We start from the raw sequence: 20,019 nt of genomic DNA, 5'->3' as shown, positions 1-20,019 counted from the left end.
GTAAAAAAAACATACAGATGGGTAGAGGGATTACCAGATAGGGTGGCTGCTTCATAATAAAAGAGAGTAGGAATCAATTCTGTTCTCTGGAGCAACAAGAGAAGTTGAAGAAGTTGAAGCAGCCAGAGGAAGTACTGACTTTGAATTAATAACACACCATTAAATGTGGTACTACTCTTCAGCAGGACTTTGTTCCCCTGATGCATTTGGCTTAGATTTTTTTTTCACCTCAACTTTAAGCAGTCATAAAAATAGTCAAGCAGCCCTGCTTGGGTTTCGATAGGCAAGGGAAACCAACCAGTAGTCAAGCATGCATGTTTGAATAGTGTAGCACTCAGAAACTCTCTAATTTTCCCCTGTGGCTTCCAGAATGGAGGAGATGCCCCGTATTCCTGATCTATGTTTGGAAGAAGCATTAATGCACCAGCGAAGTTGCTTAGATGAGTGTAGCTTTGTTGACAGGCCAATTTAGCTGTCATTTTGAGATAATGGAGCGTTCAGTGGTTGTAAGTACATCCACATACAACGATGATCCAGAGCCTGGTTATCCCAGATCTTAACGGAAGCCAGTTTTTCTTTTTTGTTTCTTTCTCATGCTAAATAAATTATGTTTCCCATTTCTTAAGAACAAAGGACAGGGAAGTTTTGAGACTGCAAGTTGGTCCTAGTTGTAAAAAAAATTAAAAAAAAAAAAAAAAAGATAAACACACTTTTTTTAGAAGTCTTCCTCATCAGACACAAACACAACTAAAGACACTAACTTCCTAACTTGAAGGACAAGGTGTTCCTATTACCAAGATGTCAAGTTTAAGTTCTCATTAAAGTCATGTTTTGATCATCTCAGGGTTTAACACAGTGTGTTCATGAGGTATTTTCCTCTATGCTTTTAAGTTTAAAAGATGCTCCTTGAATGATAACTTAGAGTCAGATTATGCATCTCCTCTCATCAGTAAAGCTTTCATTGTCAGGAGTTCTTTTGCAGCAATGAAACTGGCTGCTCTCTTTCATACTCTTTCTGGCATTATGTCTTCATCTTGTTAGTTCCACATATTTTGCTTTTATCCCTTTTCCAGTCTTTTAAGTCCTGTAAAGGTGCCTACTAAAGCATCCGCAGTGTGTGCATCGCCATTGTGTGCAGTTGTTCTCTCACTTTCAGCCTCTATAGCATCTGATAGCAAAGTCTTGGCTGAAGGTTGAGAGCTTCTTCTAAAAACCTATCTAGCAAAAGCTGCAGCAGTTAAATGAGAAACTTTTGAAAATGATCCTTCCTTCCCTGCCAAGACCACTGGCTGCCTACTCCCCATTCCCAATTGCCTCTCCACACAGAGGTAAATACCCAGTTACATGCTCACCAGTGGATACTCCACCGATACATCCCTTCTCATTTAGCAAATCATGTGAAAGCCAAACAAATGACTGAACATCAAACAAATGACTGTAAACCTTGAGTTAAAGACCATGATGTAATCTGCCTGTGTGAGAACAGTGTGCTTTTTCACTGATCTAAAGCCTTTCATGCTCTGCAAATAAGAAAGTGAGTGATGTAGAAAAATATTGTTTGCAAATTTACTGCCAGTCCTACTCTTTTGTGCCGCCTTTGCATCAACCCGTAATTCTATTTAACGCTGGTTCAGTGGGGTGTCCTGGTAGTTCAGTCTGCTGGTACAAATGACATGCCCGTGTTTCATGCTGTGCTGCTGCCTCACTGTCTGCTGTTTTAACATTTGTTCTTCACTGTTCTATCTAAGTTAATTCAATTCGTGAAGGAAGCTGACAGCTCTTCTAAAGTTAACACAAGGGAATCATATAAACATCCATGAAAACAAACATTTAAAAATGAGCCAGGCGTAGGGGGTTAATTATCATCCTTTGTCTTTGGGCAGATGTTAAAGGTGCCCTGTGAAGTTGTCTGTTTGTTTGGTTTTTTTTGTTTGGTTTTTTTTTCTACATACAAAAACGGACCCACTTGTAAAAAAAAAAGAAAAAGAAAAAAAATGGCATAAACTTTAAAAGGTACAAAGTTAATAATGAATATTAATTAATATCACAGTGTAAAAAGCATTGCAACAAGGAGGTTGCATTTACTAGAATGCATACATCAATAGCAAAAGACTGATAAAGGGAGAGAAAAGTTAGACAAGTTAGTCTAGATTAATGTCAGCAAAGGAGAGTAGGAAATAGAATAAGAGATAAAACAATCATGCACTTTTGATCTGTTGTCACCAGTGTGATCTGACAGTAGCAGCTTCAACTGTACTGTGGAGGAGCAGCAAGTATTGTTTTGTCAGATAGAGAGTATGAACCTGTTCTAGAGGGAATGAACAAGTAATATCTGTATATAGATGTATATAGATCTGTATATAGATGAATGAACTTCTTTTATTTTCCTGTAATACTAATAGTAATAGTGATAGCGCATGTAATTAAACATCCAACGGTTGGCATCCATGTTCCAATGTGAGATGAATAATTGTATATTTGAATGTACTTAATGTGTTTTTGAATACCGAGTTGGGAAAATACTGTGTAACAAATCACAAGTAATTGTTCATTTTTGCCACAAAAGTCAAATCCTTAACAAATCTTTATGTGCTCTTTACTTACATGTGCAGCCTCATATTTTTTTTTTTTAACAAAATACTGCATAATGGACTAATGAGTTCACACCTCAGTTGGGCCATCTGTAACACATGACACATGACAATTCAACTAAGCAAGACAACTTTTTCCTCTGCTCTTATTAACAACAGCAAAGGACAGCCCGTTCATACCTTATGCTCCAAATAGGCATAATCAGTAAGACAAACTCACAGTTATTTTAACATTATTTGACACATTTCGGTTAATTCTAACTTGAGCAAAGAACAACCAGTCCTTCAATCCAAAATGTATGCTGCATACCCCATTCAAATGAACAAAGGTTTTTGGTTAATACACCTTTAGACCAGCACAACATTGTACCATCTCTGCTAACGCTGCTTGAACAGTTTTATTTAAGGAAATACAAGCCAGTGGTTGAATGATGTTCAGTCATTTGTTTTTTACAACAACAACAACAAAAAACAACTCCTTTTTGTTCCTTTCTGGATTGTCTGCATGACTTCTCATTGTGTGCGACCTCTCAGTTGCACTGGCTATAGGTCACATCCAACATCCCACTGTAAACACAACAAAGTCAGATATTCAGGTCAGCCTGCAGGTTTAACCCTGAAGAGGCTCTGCAGCAAAAAGACAGTTGTAATGGATTATTGTGCTAATAACACTGAATAATCACCTTTGTATGAACATCCAAATGACTGTTTTTGTAGTTGGTTTAAGGTTGGACTTGTTTACAGTCTGTCTGGAGCTTGTACTTCCTTGGCATGATGGGACTCTGTTTTAGAGGTTTTTCTGCCAGAGCATTTGTGCCCACTATCATTAACCTTCCATGACGAGAATGAGCACAATATAACACTCACCTACAGTTATATTTGCCAACACAATGACGACAAAAACCAAGTTACAAAAATATGGAATTCATTTCTTTTCTTCTGCATATACAGTAGAAATACGTATATACAGATTTTCCGTTTTCTTTTTTCTTTTTCTTTTTTTTTTTGGTAGGAGGAATGCTTTTGTGAAGTCCCACAGGCCATTGTATGGAGTGCTGATTTTGAGCACAGCTGATTTGGGGGGGGGGAGTGAAGGAGGCTGGGTCATTGGGAGGGACAGAAGCAGTGTCAGTGTAGCAGAATGATTTCTATTGAAGGGGCGGCAGTGAGTGAGGTTTGGGGGTTATCGTTTGCTTGACAGAATTTGAGAAAGCAGAAAATGAAATGAGAACTGTATTCATATTCAAATGGAGACAAGTCCCCATGTGCCAGCACGGTTTTCAATTATGGGGGATATGTATATTTATGTCTGCTCTAAAGGAAACTGGACAGGGTCTCCAGATGCTTCTGTACGGCTGAGCATCACACAGATCCAGTGTGTTACTCTCCTGACATTTGTATTGTTGGGTGGTCAGAGGGAGAATTGAAATTGTTGTTCCATAAATGAATACATACATAAAGAATCTATCCATATATCCCATATGGTATATAACATGCAGTGTATTGAAGAAATAACGCATTATCTATTATTATATCCGAGTGATTATTTATTTATTTGTTTTATTTCACATCATGAACAGAAGTGGAGAGATATCTTGTCTAAGCACTAGAGAGAAAGAAACTCATGAAGAGTTATACACACCTGGCTGATGAAGAGTCAAGCACCACTGGACTATCTGTTCTCGTTGGTGTTCCCTCTCTCACTGTGAGCCCACAGCTGAAGCAGCCCACTGGGAAAAATCCCAGTGCTCCAGATTGCCAGTCCGCCCCAGGGCGTGCTAGTAAAAACCTTGAGCCATGCATTCTCTAACATGACTGAATCAAAGATCTTTTCTCCCTCTATCCTGCTTTCGCTCCCTTCCTCTTTCCCCTCTTCTGATTCGCACTGTGTCACTCCTCATTTTGAGTATGTGCATTTACTTCAGGAGTTAAAAAAAGAATCTGGACTGGGTTTCACCAGCTATTCAGAAATTCATCACTAAGTTTGTGCATAAAGTCATAAAGTCCTTCCTAAGTTCTCAGTAATTACTCGCTGTTATCAGACTAGTGACTCACTCAACACAGGTTGCACTAGTAAAACTAGTGAAGACTTACATAATGTGTACATCAGTTGCTAGGATACCGCGGGTGCTAAGCGACTCTCTCCATGTGTCATGTCAGAAATGACAAACATCACATTACGTCGTTTACTCCCCACAGTGACACAGTTAGATGTCTGGTTTTGTCACTGTAAATATTTAGTGATTCCTAATTTCTACATAAGAACTAAGTTGTGGTGTGCTTTTGATTCAGCGATGCATAACTGTCATTTTCATTCAACAAAACCTTGTGTTATAACCATGCTACTTTCATTTGTGAGTGCAACAAGCTCCTGACCTGTAGAGACCTTTTTTTGTAAGTAATCTGATGGATATTGAACTCTGATGCCCTCAGAGAATAAGACATAAACAGAAATAACTCAGTCCTTGATGCAGTACTGTCTGTCCATTATATATACAGTTGTGCTGCAGCAGCTACACTGAAAGTAAAAGCCCTTGTTACTGTGTCTTGGTACTGTGTCTGATAGCAATGCAGGGGATGTACGGTGTCATGGCAACACCTCTGCCTACGTAGACAGAGTGTGTCTGCTGTGCGTAATGTTATATCCCCTGGTCACTGTGGAAGCTCAGACACCTTGCAGTGTTGTGAGTGGTCTTAATCTTCACTAAGACACTGGGACATCAATCTGACACACCACTACAGGGTCTACTCAAGCTCCCTGATGAGTAATTAATAAAGTCCTCATTTTCTTTCCAACCCTTTTTTCCTCAGCCATGCCCCAATAGAGGAAAGAGAAACACAAAGAAACATAAATTTAAATGTTAATTGCATATTTATGTCTCTGTAATTTCTAATTACCTTTACGTTTTCGTAGCACTTGCAGTAAACAATGGATAATGAATGGGGATTAGTAGGTGAGCCATGATGGCGATAATTACCCCAACCCCACGCCACCCCCTTCCAAACCTCTGTGGTGAATTTCTCTCTTAAGTCTTTTGTTACCTTAGAAGTGGCATGTTGCTATTATTGTGGAGCTTGGGAGGCAGCTAGTTTGTAGTCCTTGAAAAATTGGATCTCCTTGAGTTTTCCTGATGTGCACCTGCACCTTTGCTATTACTTTTTGCACTCACAACAGCTTCACGGGGTCTCAAGGCCGCCACTGGGAATAAACTGCCATGCCATCCATGATCTCTGGACTCCTAATTTTCTATGGGTACCTCTATACTGTGTATCACCAGAGTGCAAAAACTCAGGCTTCAACATCTGTCTGGTTTCGTGTGCTGTGCTCAGCTGGAGGCAGGGGACATTATACCCCCCCCCCAACACACACACACACACACACACACATACACACACACCAAGATCATGCGATCTCCCTCTAATGCTCCCCTCATTATTGTGTAGACAGTCACAGCCTTGAGTTAATACCAGCACAGAGAAGCCCCCTGGCTGATGGGGGTAATGTCATGCAAGTAACTGGATGACTGCGTGTGTGCAATATAAAGATCTTCAAATATGAAAAGATAGCTCTGGAAATGGGTGACTTTATCCGTATTCTTAGTTAAAGTGTGAAGAGTGCTCAGAAAGGTGTTCTTTTTTACGGACGGGTATGAGTCAGTGGAGAAAAAAGGGCTGTCACACCTGATGATGAGATAACAGAAAATGCAATATTACAATTTTTTTTTTCTTTTCCCACTGCTCTCGCTGTGAAGGCAGAGGGTGGCTGGCAGGTACGGCACTATCGGTTCTTTCACTTACTGACATCTTGGCCCTGGCTAAACTGTGAAGGCCACTGTCACAGGTATTTAGAGATTGGTTCTGAGAACGAGGTGGAGATTTCTGTCTGTAACAAGATCTTAAGGGTAATGCAGACTCACTAAACCCAGGCAAGAGGTCAGTTAATCGTCTCTTTTCCTCAAGCGTTGTTGCAGCCTCCAAGAATCTCAGAAGACTGATTGATTTGCAGTTGTTGTCCTTGTGCTTCATTGCCTCTTGTTTTGTTTTGTTTGCTGTTGTCGAAGGCAGACATAATCACTACCACTTGCAACAATGAGTCTCTCTTAGGGACATAAACCCTGATGATTGGTGCCAATGTCTCAGTGAATAGCTGTCACACCTTCCCTATTCTTTGTGGCCTCTATTAATTACTTTCTTTAGTAAATCTCTGGATTTTTTTAGGATAAGTACTTGGTATTCTTTTTTACCAAATAAGAGCAGAACTACAACAGCAACATAGGAAAAAACAAGGAATCATCTAAAATAAATTCACATATTATAAGCTACATCAGATGTTATGTTTGCAGAAATTCAGGTAGAGGCCTGTGAGTGTTTTTTTAATTAAATTAAAATAATAGAAAATATGTGATAAAAAGGTAACTTAACATACTGTACTGGTAAATTTAGAATGAAGTAATCCAGGGTTTATGGGGTACCATATAGATCTTAACTTTGCAGAAACATTTACCATCATTAATTATGTATTTAATTTGTGTTTGACAGACAGTGGTATGGCCATTTGTTCCTATTTTTTGTGATGTTTTTGGAAACTATTTTTGTGATGTCTTTTTCTGTAACTTGCCAAGATGTCATTATCTCCTTATTTACTGGACTCCCCCTGGTATAGTGGAACAGACTGACTTCCAGAAACATTGATTCCACCTATCTCCCGAACACATCAAATGAGATTAGTGGAAGATGGCAGGTGTGCCTTTGCTGATGACCCCCAGTGTGTGTCCTCTTTTTAAACAACTGGACGCTGCTGTGAAATGACCATCTGTAGGACTTGCTCCTGCTTGTTTGGCAGCTTCCAGCTACAGGATTATAACAACTCTGTTGATTTGCATTAGAGTGGGTAATCACTAAACAAAGCACACTAAAACCTGCATACTGCTTAGTGAACCTTGCGACAGTTTACCTGCAGTTTGTCTGTCAAACTGTGTTGTGTTGTTATTGTAGATGTTTTGGCATCATTCAGTGATGCCATTTAAGATGATGCAAAGACATTTTCACCACTAAACTACATTTGTTTTGTAAGCCATAACAGTGTAATACCGATGTGTTTTAGGGTAAAACTGTATGAATTTCAGCCATTTCAGATTGGTATGAGACACTTAAATACCCTTCAACCAGTATGATCACTGGTTGACAGACGGCTTCATGAACATAAACCAATGGGTTCACTGGATAATAACTGAGAGGCAGAGACCCAGTGTGATTAGCAAATTAGAATGATAATTGTCTGGCTGCTTGAACTTGCACTAAAAGCTTAATTTGACATGCAGTTTGCTCACTGGTCTTAAATGACTTTAACTCCAGGGGAACTCAGGAAAGAAGTAAAACAAAATCCTTAAGAGCAGTAGAGGGGAATTTGTTTAAAAAATGCAATACTTAATTTAATAAAACAAAAATGTCTTTCTGAGTAAATACATACGTAAAAACCAAGGACCGTTCTGATAAAAATCTTCAATATATCACAACTGACATTTTAAACCAAATGCTTTTTTTGTTGCTTTTTTTGGTCCAGTGTTTTTGAGAGCAAAGGAAAACTTCCAGTATTCCCGTGTCATCACCCTATACAGTGAAATAAGATTGTCTAGTGTGTCATGCCAAACCCTGTTTCCCACCCAAACCCACCCCCACCTAATTCTCCCCTGCAGCTTTCTGTGGGTCCACACTCTCAGTCTACTGCCAGAGCCTGGGCACTGCTCCAACTACCATTACCTGGGCAGGCAAGGAGCCTTGTTGGCCTTATTATGCTACTGTACTGTATGATTTATGACTCTGTCTGTGTGCATCTGCTACATTAATAAACATTCAGGCACACACTCATAATTTAACCTACACAGTTTTGAATACAAGCTATATCATACCTTTAGTATCATGAGCATCACTGCTGAGCTTTTTATTAGTTTAGAGTACATAGTTTTGGTGATTGCCTTTTCAGGCCCAGTATGCTACTCATCATATAGCATGGCCTATTCCTTTGTTCAAAGACAGGTGACCTTCAGCTGGTACTACAGTGTGGCTGGGAAGAAAAAGAGAAAATAACAACAACAGCAGGCTTTACCATAGATTTTCGTGATACTGAAACTGCTGTGAACTGCGGGCATCGTTTTGTCTGCGATCACTGTTTCACTTTTCAAACAAATCTATCAAGGCGAAAAACTGGGAAAAGCAATGAGATGTCAAGTAGCGCAAACCCAGGGGAACGTGTTACGCTCCCGATGAGTCAGGCATATTGGTACCGAAGAGAGAACGTTGACAGCTCAAATGATATAAACATTCAAACAACATGAATTTGAATGTGGGTTTCAGGCATATTTTTAAGGGAGGATTGCCCACAGAGAACTAAATGTGTTAATCTTATGTAAAAAATGTTGATTATACTGACAGTTGTGATTTCTTTCCCTTAATCAAGCTGATTATATGCAGAACCTTGATATCGCCCCTTAGGTATAGACTACATGAGGCAGGTCACATTCAAACATGACATAATTAAAGCAGCAGGATACAAGTTCAATCATTAATCAAGATGTCCTGACCACTGGGAATTATCTCACTTCGAAATGCTACTATGGGAAAATACTGTGAATGTTTTGTGTGCATGATTCTTATTTCTGTGGATTTGTGGATCTCTGTTTTCCCCCCTCTTTCACCTAATTTCCAAATGCTGCTCAAAATATTCATATACTGTAATTCCTCACATGCACTCTCGTCATCTGGAGAATTGAGTCGGGTTGTTGACTGAATATGTCCCTGTTGGCATTTGGGACGGCTTATGTCTTTGTATAAAGCACAGTTCTAATTAGCACATGTACAGTAACTCCAGTCTTGTTTATGTTTCAGCTAAGCTTTAACAAGCATGTGCCTGTGCACATGTTTTATGGCGACGGTTGTAAGTTTTGTTGTGAAAATGTATTCAAACCAGACACAGTGAGCTCAATGGGGCGTGCACTCACTATTTTAGGAATACTGTGCTTTTAGCTTGATTTCCTGCTGGTTATACTATTTTACTAATTCATGTGTCTTTTCCTTTCTTTGCCCCAATTGGCCCTTCTTCTCTTTTGTTGATTAATTATTTAAGAATGCTTTACTTTTTGCTGTTTAATGTGATATTTGTGTGATATATTTACCATTCAAGACATTTTACTACATTCTGTAGCAACGTATGTTTACTGCACAGCATGTAGCTGCAACAAAAAGGACAATACCACTCAACTTAATTATTCATATAGTCCTCTAAGGACCAAGGGAAGACGATTACAGCCATGCACATCCTTTCCAAAAGTAAAGCTTTATATTTCATTCAAGATCAAGCTGGTGTACAGTATACACATGAACGTTGTAGAGGAGATTCAATTTGTGTTATCTTGGTGCGTATTTTAGCATCCAACTTAAGTTTTGCTGATACTTAATTTTCATCCAGTTTTTCTCTATTGGAATTCTCACAGCTATGCATTTCTATGATACTTGTCGAATACGGTATGTGTATCGTATGATCATTTTACTGTCAACATCACTCGCATGTCAGTACATGGGTGTTGACTCTTGATTAAATAAATGAAAAATTATCTGGAGGTAAAATCAGGTATGAAGAGATAATATGACTCCTCTTCCCAGCCTGAAGCTAATTTCTCAACATATTTCATGCTAAAGTGAAGTTATGCATTAAAATTGCTGTACATTTGACCTTTTTCCTTTACATGTAAGAACAGTGAGTATCCTCTGCGCAAAAAGATATGACTAAAGCATCAAATAGCCCAGATATGATTTGTCATGGGTCACAGAAGTCTTAAACCCTTTTGTGTCTTTTCCTGACACTAACAGAGCTGTATAAAAAAGGAAAAAGCCAACCAAAAAAGTAAAATATGCGAAACTTCTGCTGCAAAGGGTAGTGAAAGCTGTGTTGTTTTTTAATGTAGATACAGTCCCACAACTCCCACAGAACACACTGTTGGTAGCTAATTGATGGTTCAGTTGGCTCCAATTTTTGCACCACAATGTTTGATTGCAATCTAGTTATGAAGTTTTTTATTTGTGATTGAACATAATTACACATGGCTGCATGGTCCAAATAATTGTAGGATGGTGTTTTTTGGTCTGATTACCTATTTAGTAATTACCCAAACTTTTATTTTTCACATTTTGACATTAAAAATCAATTTGATGAAAACAATGTTTTTTAATTTTTATTTTATTTTTTTAAATCAAAATACCAGTTATGTTTTTGTCAGTAGGTGAATTTGAAATGGTTGAGCTTCCAAATACCAGGGTGTATGCAATAGATCATCTCCTGTGACAAAGCAAAGTTGAGGTTACATCTCATTTAGTGATTGGATGAAAAATGATTTTCTGGGAATGTTATTCACATTTTAATCAAGAAATGAATTTGCCCATGTTGATTAAAATTATTACCACAAAAAAAAAAAACAACCAAACAAACAAAAAAAAATAATCCTCTCAGTTATACAACTGTATCTGTTCCGCTACCTGCTGCTTTGTTAAAATGCTTAAAGGTGGATTTGTTGTTGTTTTTTTCCCCTTTCTCTCATTGTGTCTCTTGACACACAAGGCTTATTGGAATGACTTGTCACTGTCCATGTGTTACACATTTTCTCAAAAATGTTTTCATCTTTATTTGACCCCTCTGTAGCATTATATGAAACATCCTGCGCAGTTAAGTAAATGGTGTCCTGTAAAGTTCAAATGTATGGAGGTCTCTTTGCTCAGATGTCCTACTGTTTTTACATATAAAAGATTCAGCACTACCTAGTTTAGCTTACTTTACAATATAAAGACTTGGTAAAAGCTCACTCTTGAAATATTCAGTGTACTCCAGGAGGTCTACTCAGTGAATGAACTGATGGAACGATGAAAAATTTCATACACAGACATATGTGCTCATGTATATACATTTGTTTTGTTTTTTTTTACCTTAAGTGGTTATGGTATAGTATTGAGAACAAAAGCCAAAAGCCCAAGTGTTGTATACTTCACAAAAAACATTAACAAAAAACAACAACACAGTCACAATAAAAAGGTCAAGGGCATGTTTTTCTAGCCCAGAATGTGGTCATCGTGGTGATAGGCAAAGTGGGTTGGTCAAAAAACCAGCCACAAAATGATACAGACGCAGGTACACTCATCTCCTGGTGAGTTGTATGTCAGTTCTGCTGCTGTTATTTGAAAACATGGAGTGGAAATTTGGGGAAAATCTGCACTATATCTTTCCAGCAAAGCTGTTGGAGCTTTGCCCATATTCAAACCTGGCCACCAAAGTGGCTACTTGCAACTAGTGTGACTTTGGGTTGTTGGTTTTGAATGGAACAGACGCCCCAATGATTGAGGCTTTGAGATGAGGCCGGGATGGTGCACGCAGTGCTGTAGGCAAGCAGTGGTGTAGCACAGAGAATGCAGAAGTCGCCATCAGTGCGTGCAAAGAGAATGAATGCCAAATGTTTATTTGGACCTCCTAGTGTTAGAGAGAGAACATGGACATGATTGGATGTCTATGCCTGCCTGAGCTACTTCAAGGCTCCATTAAGCAGAAACTTCTTACACTGTTGGGATGGTATGAGGATATTACTGTGTACGCCAAGATTTAGGGCCCTATCTTACACCTGGCATAAAGCAGTGTCAAGCGTGATGCAAATGTCTTTGCTAGTTTCAGGCCAACACAGTTGTCATTTTCCTTTTTTCACTGTATAAATAGCAAATGCATTTGCACCCATCTGAGTACCCATGGACGTGTTGCTATTAAAATGAGGTGTGACCAGGTAGAAACCAGCAAGATTTGGACATGCCCTAAATGCACTTGCCTGGTGTGCTTTAGATTATTAAAATGGAGCCCCTATTGTCATTAGTCACATGATCACAAGTGTAATTGAGCTCACGCACTCATTTGTAGATTTCTCTTTTTTTCCTTTTTCTAATAGACAATTAGTGGGTTTAAAGTGAGTGTACTAGTTCACTCTTATTTACCGCACCCACGCAAATTGGCCTTTTTAAAGCTGTTTTCACTGTCTTCCACTGTGTTACAATAGAAGGCCAAACCTTAACCCCTGAGTCAGGCGCTCTTCATTAGCTTAATCAATCAGAAAGTGGGTTATGAGTAATGCCCCCTCTGGGCCAGTGTGGGCAGAGCTTTGTCAAACAGTGTAATAGTCACAACCAAACAGCCTGAACCCTGGAATAGGCCCACCAGAGGCAATAGAGTGGTATGTTCAAGACTTTGTTGAACTTCCCTCTTAGACAAAATAGTTGTCATCAAATATTGGAAAGTCCCGGGAGGCACATTTGACACAGTCTGATGTGACATCTTCCCTGTCTCACTGGCTGATGCCCCAAAGTGGGGTCAAACTAGTAACCTCACCCCTTGTGGGGCAAACAAGGTTGCCTCTGGCCCTGATACACTGTCAAAATCAAATGGTACATTCACATGGAATTATGGGCTTAAAGCTTAAAGTTACTCTAGCTCTTTGATCCCTGCAGGTAAGATGTGTCTAACTGCACAATACATAAAGAAAAAAAAGCAAAGAGTATATTTGATCTAGCATTATGCTAAGATAAATGTAATCTTTTCTTTCAGGAATTTTGACATGCTGTATTGAAAAGCTTCTAAATTCAGTGTCAGGAAATATGCTCTGCTGAATTATCCTTGCAAAATACACAGGAATCCCATTAACCAGGTGCACTGCTCACAAACTGGCTCTACTCTGTGAACTTCCTGAGGAGGGGTAGAGAGTTAAAACAAATTTCCTGATGGAGATCAGTAAAATATAATTTTAGTCTTACAATATTGAATATACTGTGTGTTAGGAGCATTTATGAATGAATGAGCTGCAAAGGTAAAAAAATAATCACTGTGATGTGCTATAGTATATTGAAACATATGCTTGTCTCTATATATTCTGCATATAAGGAAGCTTTGAATTTTATAGGCTTTGACTGTGTTACAGCATCTGTTTCTATCTCATCTCAAACAGCTTTACCATGTGTACTTGTCAGAGATATTTCTCACAAATACTGGCAAGTATACTAGGTAGTTTGGGCCCTTAAGGAAATATCAAACAACAAAGTAATTGAAAATTAGCTTTAAAGACAACAAGTCCCCAAATAACAAGTTTAACCCTGTGAAACTCATTGAGGGAAATGACACTCTGGATCATGTTTGTGGAGGATGACTTCAGCCACTGCCAATTACCTTGAAAACCTTCCAGCCTTTGTCAGCTAAGCACTTGCTACTCTTTCTAGTCTGCCTATTCCCAACTCCCAGTGATAATTGCAACCTGACATCCTGTGTGGAATAACAATTGAGTAGAGTCCTCAGGGAATGTTCTGAGTTTCCCTTCATGTTCTTTCCTCCTACATCTTTCTGTGTTGAGATCCTTATTGTACCAAGCTTTGTTGTGTTTCTTTTTGCCTTCTTGAAGCTCTAATTTCTGATACAGATGTCAACATAGGAGGATAGCCATTCCACAACAAGTGAAGACAAGGAACGAGGGATGCTATTTATTTTTTTTTTTTTCATCACGAAGAGTATCAACATTATGAGAACTACCAGATGGTTGATTTTTCAAGGTTTTTTGTGTCCTATACGGGAATGCACTGCTTTCCCCTGAAAATGTTCTTATGATTATGGCATCCATATCAATTAGGACTTAGTAATCTCATAATTAGAGGCTATCTCACAGTCACTTGATCTTTACAATTATAAGACGACTACCTAATTATATGGAAAGCAAAGGCATTTATGAGAAAAGAAACATGATGATAAGTTGTTGTTGCCATTTAAAATGACTTGACCATGATGCCACCATCTGATTTAATTTTCTCTTATTATTTCCTTAGTTTAAGGCATTGGGGAATATTTATTTCTTTGTGTGATGTAAATAGAACTGATATCTTAACATTAATAATATTTTTATTGTTTGATAACACCAATGTACAAGAGATCTGATTTGGAGGCAGTTGAATACATGATGTAGATTTAGAGCCATGGAAGATCAATCTAAATTTCTCCTCTATGATTCCAGCACAGAGATAGATCTGTAACACTAAGCATACAACTGGAAGTAGCTTGCCTTGCTCTGTCAACAGAAAAACAAATTGCTTTTCAAGTCAGATTAAGGCTATACATTACGCGTGACTTAATGTTTTAGGATTTCATCTTAATATTTGTAAGGAACTGTACAGGTGTAAGAGCATTGTTGAACTGCCTGTAACTCATGTCATGAGTTTAGAGGGTCACTCACTATTGGATCAATATTTTCCTTGGTGTAGGCCAGCTTCCTGCTAAGTTTTAAGGCAGAAAAAAAATCTAGTTATTCAGATTTCTTGTTTTATATGTTGAGCCATCATTGACTGTCTTTCCTGCAGACATGTTTCTGTTCTATATTTATATATTTTCCTCTCTTCTTTTTCTGTTTTCCTTGTTCTTCTATCGTTAACTCCTATCTTGTTTTTTAAGTTCATTTTCTGTAGCCCCAAACTCTCAATTTCTCCCCCATCTATTTTCTTTCTTTCTTTCTTTCTTTCTTTCTTTCTTTCTTTTTTTTTTTTTTTACTGCAAATCTTGTATTTACTACATTTTCCTGCCAGCTACAGATGAAAAGTAGGTTATGCTTGGTGCAGTCCTTCCTCTCTCTCACCTTACATGTTATTATACATCATTTGACAGTCTGTCACCCTGCCCCAGGATTCAACTGGCTGAGGAGAGACCAAACACTGCACCTTTGCTCTGTACTGTTACCCAACACTTGCTGAAGCCTTCTTGTGTGCCACAGAGCCACATCTTAAGGCTTCTCGCCTCAGAGTTAGCAGTGAATGTTTAGCTTATTTGCGGCTTAGATGACACCGGAATGCGACTTTGGTTGTGCTTCTTATTTAATTGGTTTTGCTGAACCTTAGGATGGAAAGACTAACCTCAAATTGCTATTAGGTAAATGCTCCCCAGTGAATAGATGGAAAGGGATATGATAAAACACCATTTGCAGAAAATTGCGAGGCACATTGTTGTTCTGCTTCAAGGATTGGTGTCTCTATTCACTGATCCATGGGTACTCCTATCTCTCTAAATTGAACAAAAACAAGATAAAGCAACATTAAAATAAATGACTTGATTACCAGAGTATTCACAATATTATTGGAGAAGACTATGCAGATAAACACATAGTTTATGTGTTTAAACTAAGCCCTATTGTGTTCCTCTGTATCTAACATGTCATCAGTTAGAATCATATGTACACACAATCTCTTTTCCCCTGGGTATGTGGGATCACCATACCTTGCTCACAAAATAAACTCATTAGCACTTTGTTTCCATCTCATCGATGTAAGCTGAACACACTGTATAACGGCACCGGCTGCATTTATCATTAGAGCTGAAAAGGCCAGAGAACCACAACCTCTCGCTGTTATGTCCGTGTCAAAGCTATGTGCAGCATACTTTCTGAATTCTCAAAAACATGTTACAGCAAACTCACAGGGCACCTAGATCACAAGCCAGAGTGCTGTTTTTTAAAGACTGTAGCTAAAGATCCCAGCATGACCTTGCCTCTTAAAACCGTCATAATACAAACTGCTGTGAAAGGCACGTTTAAATAGTACAGACTTAATAACTGCAGAAAGAGCCCAACAGTAAGGTATGTGCAAGGGGGCACATCCCTGTGGTTTCACTTTGTGCTTAAGAGGTCCAGAATAAAAGACAGACATGAATTAGCAGAGTTTGGAAAAGCTGTAGAGTTCAAATTAAGGTCACTTGCTTTTTTTCTTTCCTTTGGTTACTACCTCAAACAGAGCCCTGAACCCTGCAAGTCAACAGGGAGAGAGTGTTTTATACCCAAAGACATCTTAGGTGGAGTATCACTTTAAATTTATTATCTCTAAGTCAAGCTACCCTGTGTTTGACCTTCTTTATGCGCCCCTGGTTTTGCCCATCTTAGTCATGGTAGCTGATTGTTGTTGTAGCGATTTAGCCTCATTCAGTGCTACAATTTGCATACATCTTAATAAATTTGTTTAAAAAAGGAAAAAGCCCTTTGTGAATATTTGACTCTTGTTTGCCAGTAACCCAAAACCTGGTTATGTTCTTTAAGCAAATTTAACTCTATTATGAACTCCAATGCACTTCTCAGATAGATATTGGTGCACGGAAGAGAAAAAGTGATTTGGTTAATTTGCAAACTCAAAGATGCTTTTGAGTTTGACTTTCATTTTCTTCTTGAAGGGATTTATTACAAAACACTTTATCCTTTTTGGGGAGAAAAATGCAGCTTGGAATTGCCACTCAATATTTTCAAAGCTTTTTTTGTAAGCAAAGGTCTAAGAGGGTTGCAAACCTCATTGGTATCGTGTCCTGTGCGATACTGCACTGTGTGCATTTTATCATTTTGTTTATATCTGTATCAATAAAACACTTCATATGCTACTTCCCTAACTAGTGTTTAACCATTTAACTGTACACCTGTGTACTGACTGGTTGGCAGTCTCCTGTCACGCTTTGGATATGGTCAGCTGATGATGCTGCTGTTGATCTGTTTTTCAAAATTACAACCTGTATACAAATGCTTCTGTCTTGCACTTATGGGCTACTGTCAAAAATGTTAATTTTTAATAACAGGATACAGTCTCTCACCTTGGTCCCCCACTGCTTACACTTCAGCCCAGTTGGCTCTGTATCACTGTCCTGACCTTCTCCTCATCTTTTTTGTCCCACAGAACAAGATCATCCTGGACCCTCTGACATTCAGCGAGGCTCGTTTCCGGCCCTCTCTGGAGGAGCGCTTGGAGAGCATCATCAGCGGTGCCGCGCTAATGGCCGACTCATCGTGCACACGCGACGACCGGCGCGAACGCATCGTGGCAGAGTGCAACGCCGTTCGACAGGCCCTTCAAGACTTGTTGAGCGAGTACATGAACAATGTGAGTTTCCTCTCTTGATAATTTGACACTCATTAGCTAATTGCATCTGCACACATGCTCATTTGTGCAACAGGAACACATACTGCTGATCTCCTTTGACTTTTCCACTTAATCCTGATTACAGTGATGTATTTAGTCTTTTTCCCGCTTTGCAGACCACTTTCACCTCCCATCAAATATCAAGTCTTACACTTCTCATGAGGCTAGTTCAGCCTCACTCAACCAAAATTTGGTCTTTTTGTATGACGTATGGGGCTATATTTTTATAGGCAATGAAAAAACTAGCACAAGTCGTGTTTTAACATGTTGGCAATTCCCTTAGTTGAATTGCTCTTTGTCGATCCCTTTGGTATTTTCATTCTCAGTGCAGTGCGACAGGTGCAAAGGTGGGAGGAGATGAGACAGTGAAAGCTGAGGTGTTGGTACTTTGGTGAAAATCAGCCCTTTGATGTTCGGGGAATTGATGTCAGAGCACCAAGTCTATTTTCAGTACAAGATCACTTTGTTGATAATTTAGTAGTCCTGTCAGTAACTGTAGAATAACTGCTTGACATAAATGTACAACTACAAAATGACACTGAATGACATCAAAGGCAATTAAAGACAACTGGATCACTATGAGGCAAAATAAAACTGCACTATATTATACATGTGAAGACTTTTGTTACCTTTTCAAATTTAACTTCAAGTTTACAGTGCACATAATGGGCCTTTGACTACATATTTGTAATGTCATATATTTTCATGTTGCAACTGGGCAACAATAGTATTTTCCCTCTATGAGAAGCCAGTCTGGACTTTTCCCTCTACATTTGGTGAGCCATTTTCTTCATGCACCACTGTGATTGGCACAGCTGTTTAAAGGTTATGAGACTGGCCAAGACAATGATTAATCATCACACGCATGCGATTTATATTCTACTTCAACGGTCCCTTTTGTGCACAGCGAGCAGTGAGCCGTGCGAGCTGTGTCCACATATGCGAAAATAGAAGGGGGGCACTTAGATACTCTGTCATTGACCTTGCACACATGACTTAGTTCTTTGTGCTGGACTTTGCGATTGTGTCATTAAACTGGAGCCCATAAGATTTCAGAATCTTTCAATGTCAGATCTATTAAATGTCAGATCTCCTTTTATCATCTTAAAACCAAAAGTGTTATAAGTGTTTGACTCATTCCTGCTTTTTTTCTGCGCTGACGTGCACAGACATTTTGATGGGAGGTGGTGTAGTCATAAAAAACGAGCACCCGTTCTTCCCCACTCATCATTTGTATTGGGCCCAGTTCTCATCTAGCTCTCATCTAGCTGTTGCCAAAATACTAACACTAATAATACTAACACTCATACACATTCATTTATCATGTGCGTACACACACATCCTAGCACACATGCACCCTAAAGAGAAACTTAACGCCCTCTGAAAATGTGTTTTTTTTTTTTGTTGACCTCCAGAGGTTTAACTTATCATCTTGCTGTAGTGATATACAGGTGTGTTCAAGGATCCCATGACATCACTGACAGGTGTGGTTGCAGGTAAAACAGAGCAGAGCTTCAGAGTCAGACACACCAAGACATTATGAATGTAGCCACAAATGTGGTTCAACTGATTACTGACAACTGAGTAAGAACAAATGGTTTTATAGTGTGCATAGGTTCAGACATAAATACAAACCAACCATAACTGCTTTGTAAATTACATATATAGTTACAAAGAGGAGCTCACTGTGTTCATTAATACAGTATACAACAAAAGAAAGGTATAGAGCAAAAAGTGTGGAGTTCTTCTTAACTCACAGACGATGACATCATTGCCTATTGAATGTGAGCTTGGCAGGCTTTCTCACATAATAACTGCAAGAATAATAGAAAAAAGAGAAAAATGCTAGTAACAATCATAATGGTATCTACTTTATATTCAGCCCACAATGATACTTTAGCTAAAGATAAGTCTGGAATGGAATGAAAACTTTAATATCAACACTGAGGGAGACTTGCACGACCTCACATCCATTCTTTCTTGTTCAAGGTTCACCAAAAAATTGGTATTGTTAAGTTAACATTGAGATACAGTCAACATGGCAACCTTTCAGGTGCCCTAAACAGAGGCATACATCACTAAAAAAGCACAGCCTACAATTTCCTCAGTGGGGCACTTACTAGGCCAGCCTGAGTTCTTAGATAACCCCTAATGGGCTTCGACTGTTGGTGAGTTATTGCCCTGTTCAAAATGACTGTAATGTACCCATGTGTTCTCTCTAAACTGGGACTCACATTTGTGCACATTGTAACCTAGCATAGCCATCTGTGGCGGAATTAGTTCAGGAGGTGTTAAAACATTACCTTACTTGTATTCTTATAGGTAAATAAGGGAATATAAGCTATTTAATGTGTTTTTTAAAGAGCCTGTCATCCTGTCAGTTCTTTTTAGCTGTGTAGTTTTAGTTTTGTAAACCGCCACTTGGTCT

At 38.8% G+C, this 20,019-nt stretch overlaps 1 protein-coding gene across 1 annotated transcript in view; it reads left to right on the top strand.

Moving 5' to 3' along the window:
• ctnna2 (catenin (cadherin-associated protein), alpha 2) overlaps positions 1 to 20,019 on the top strand; it is a 296,082-nt gene that overhangs the window by 65,546 nt on the left and 210,517 nt on the right. The window contains exon 7 of the mRNA XM_018695805.2: positions 17,349 to 17,552. Within this exon, the coding sequence (XP_018551321.1) occupies positions 17,349 to 17,552 (204 nt within the window). The remainder of the gene's footprint in view (positions 1 to 17,348; positions 17,553 to 20,019) is intronic.

This window comes from Lates calcarifer, linkage group LG5 (genome assembly GCF_001640805.2).
Source record: "Lates calcarifer isolate ASB-BC8 linkage group LG5, TLL_Latcal_v3, whole genome shotgun sequence".
NCBI classification, from domain to species: Eukaryota; Metazoa; Chordata; class Actinopteri; family Centropomidae; genus Lates; species Lates calcarifer.
Note: the sequence above shows the minus strand (reverse complement) of the source record. Positions and strands in the feature narration are given on the sequence as shown.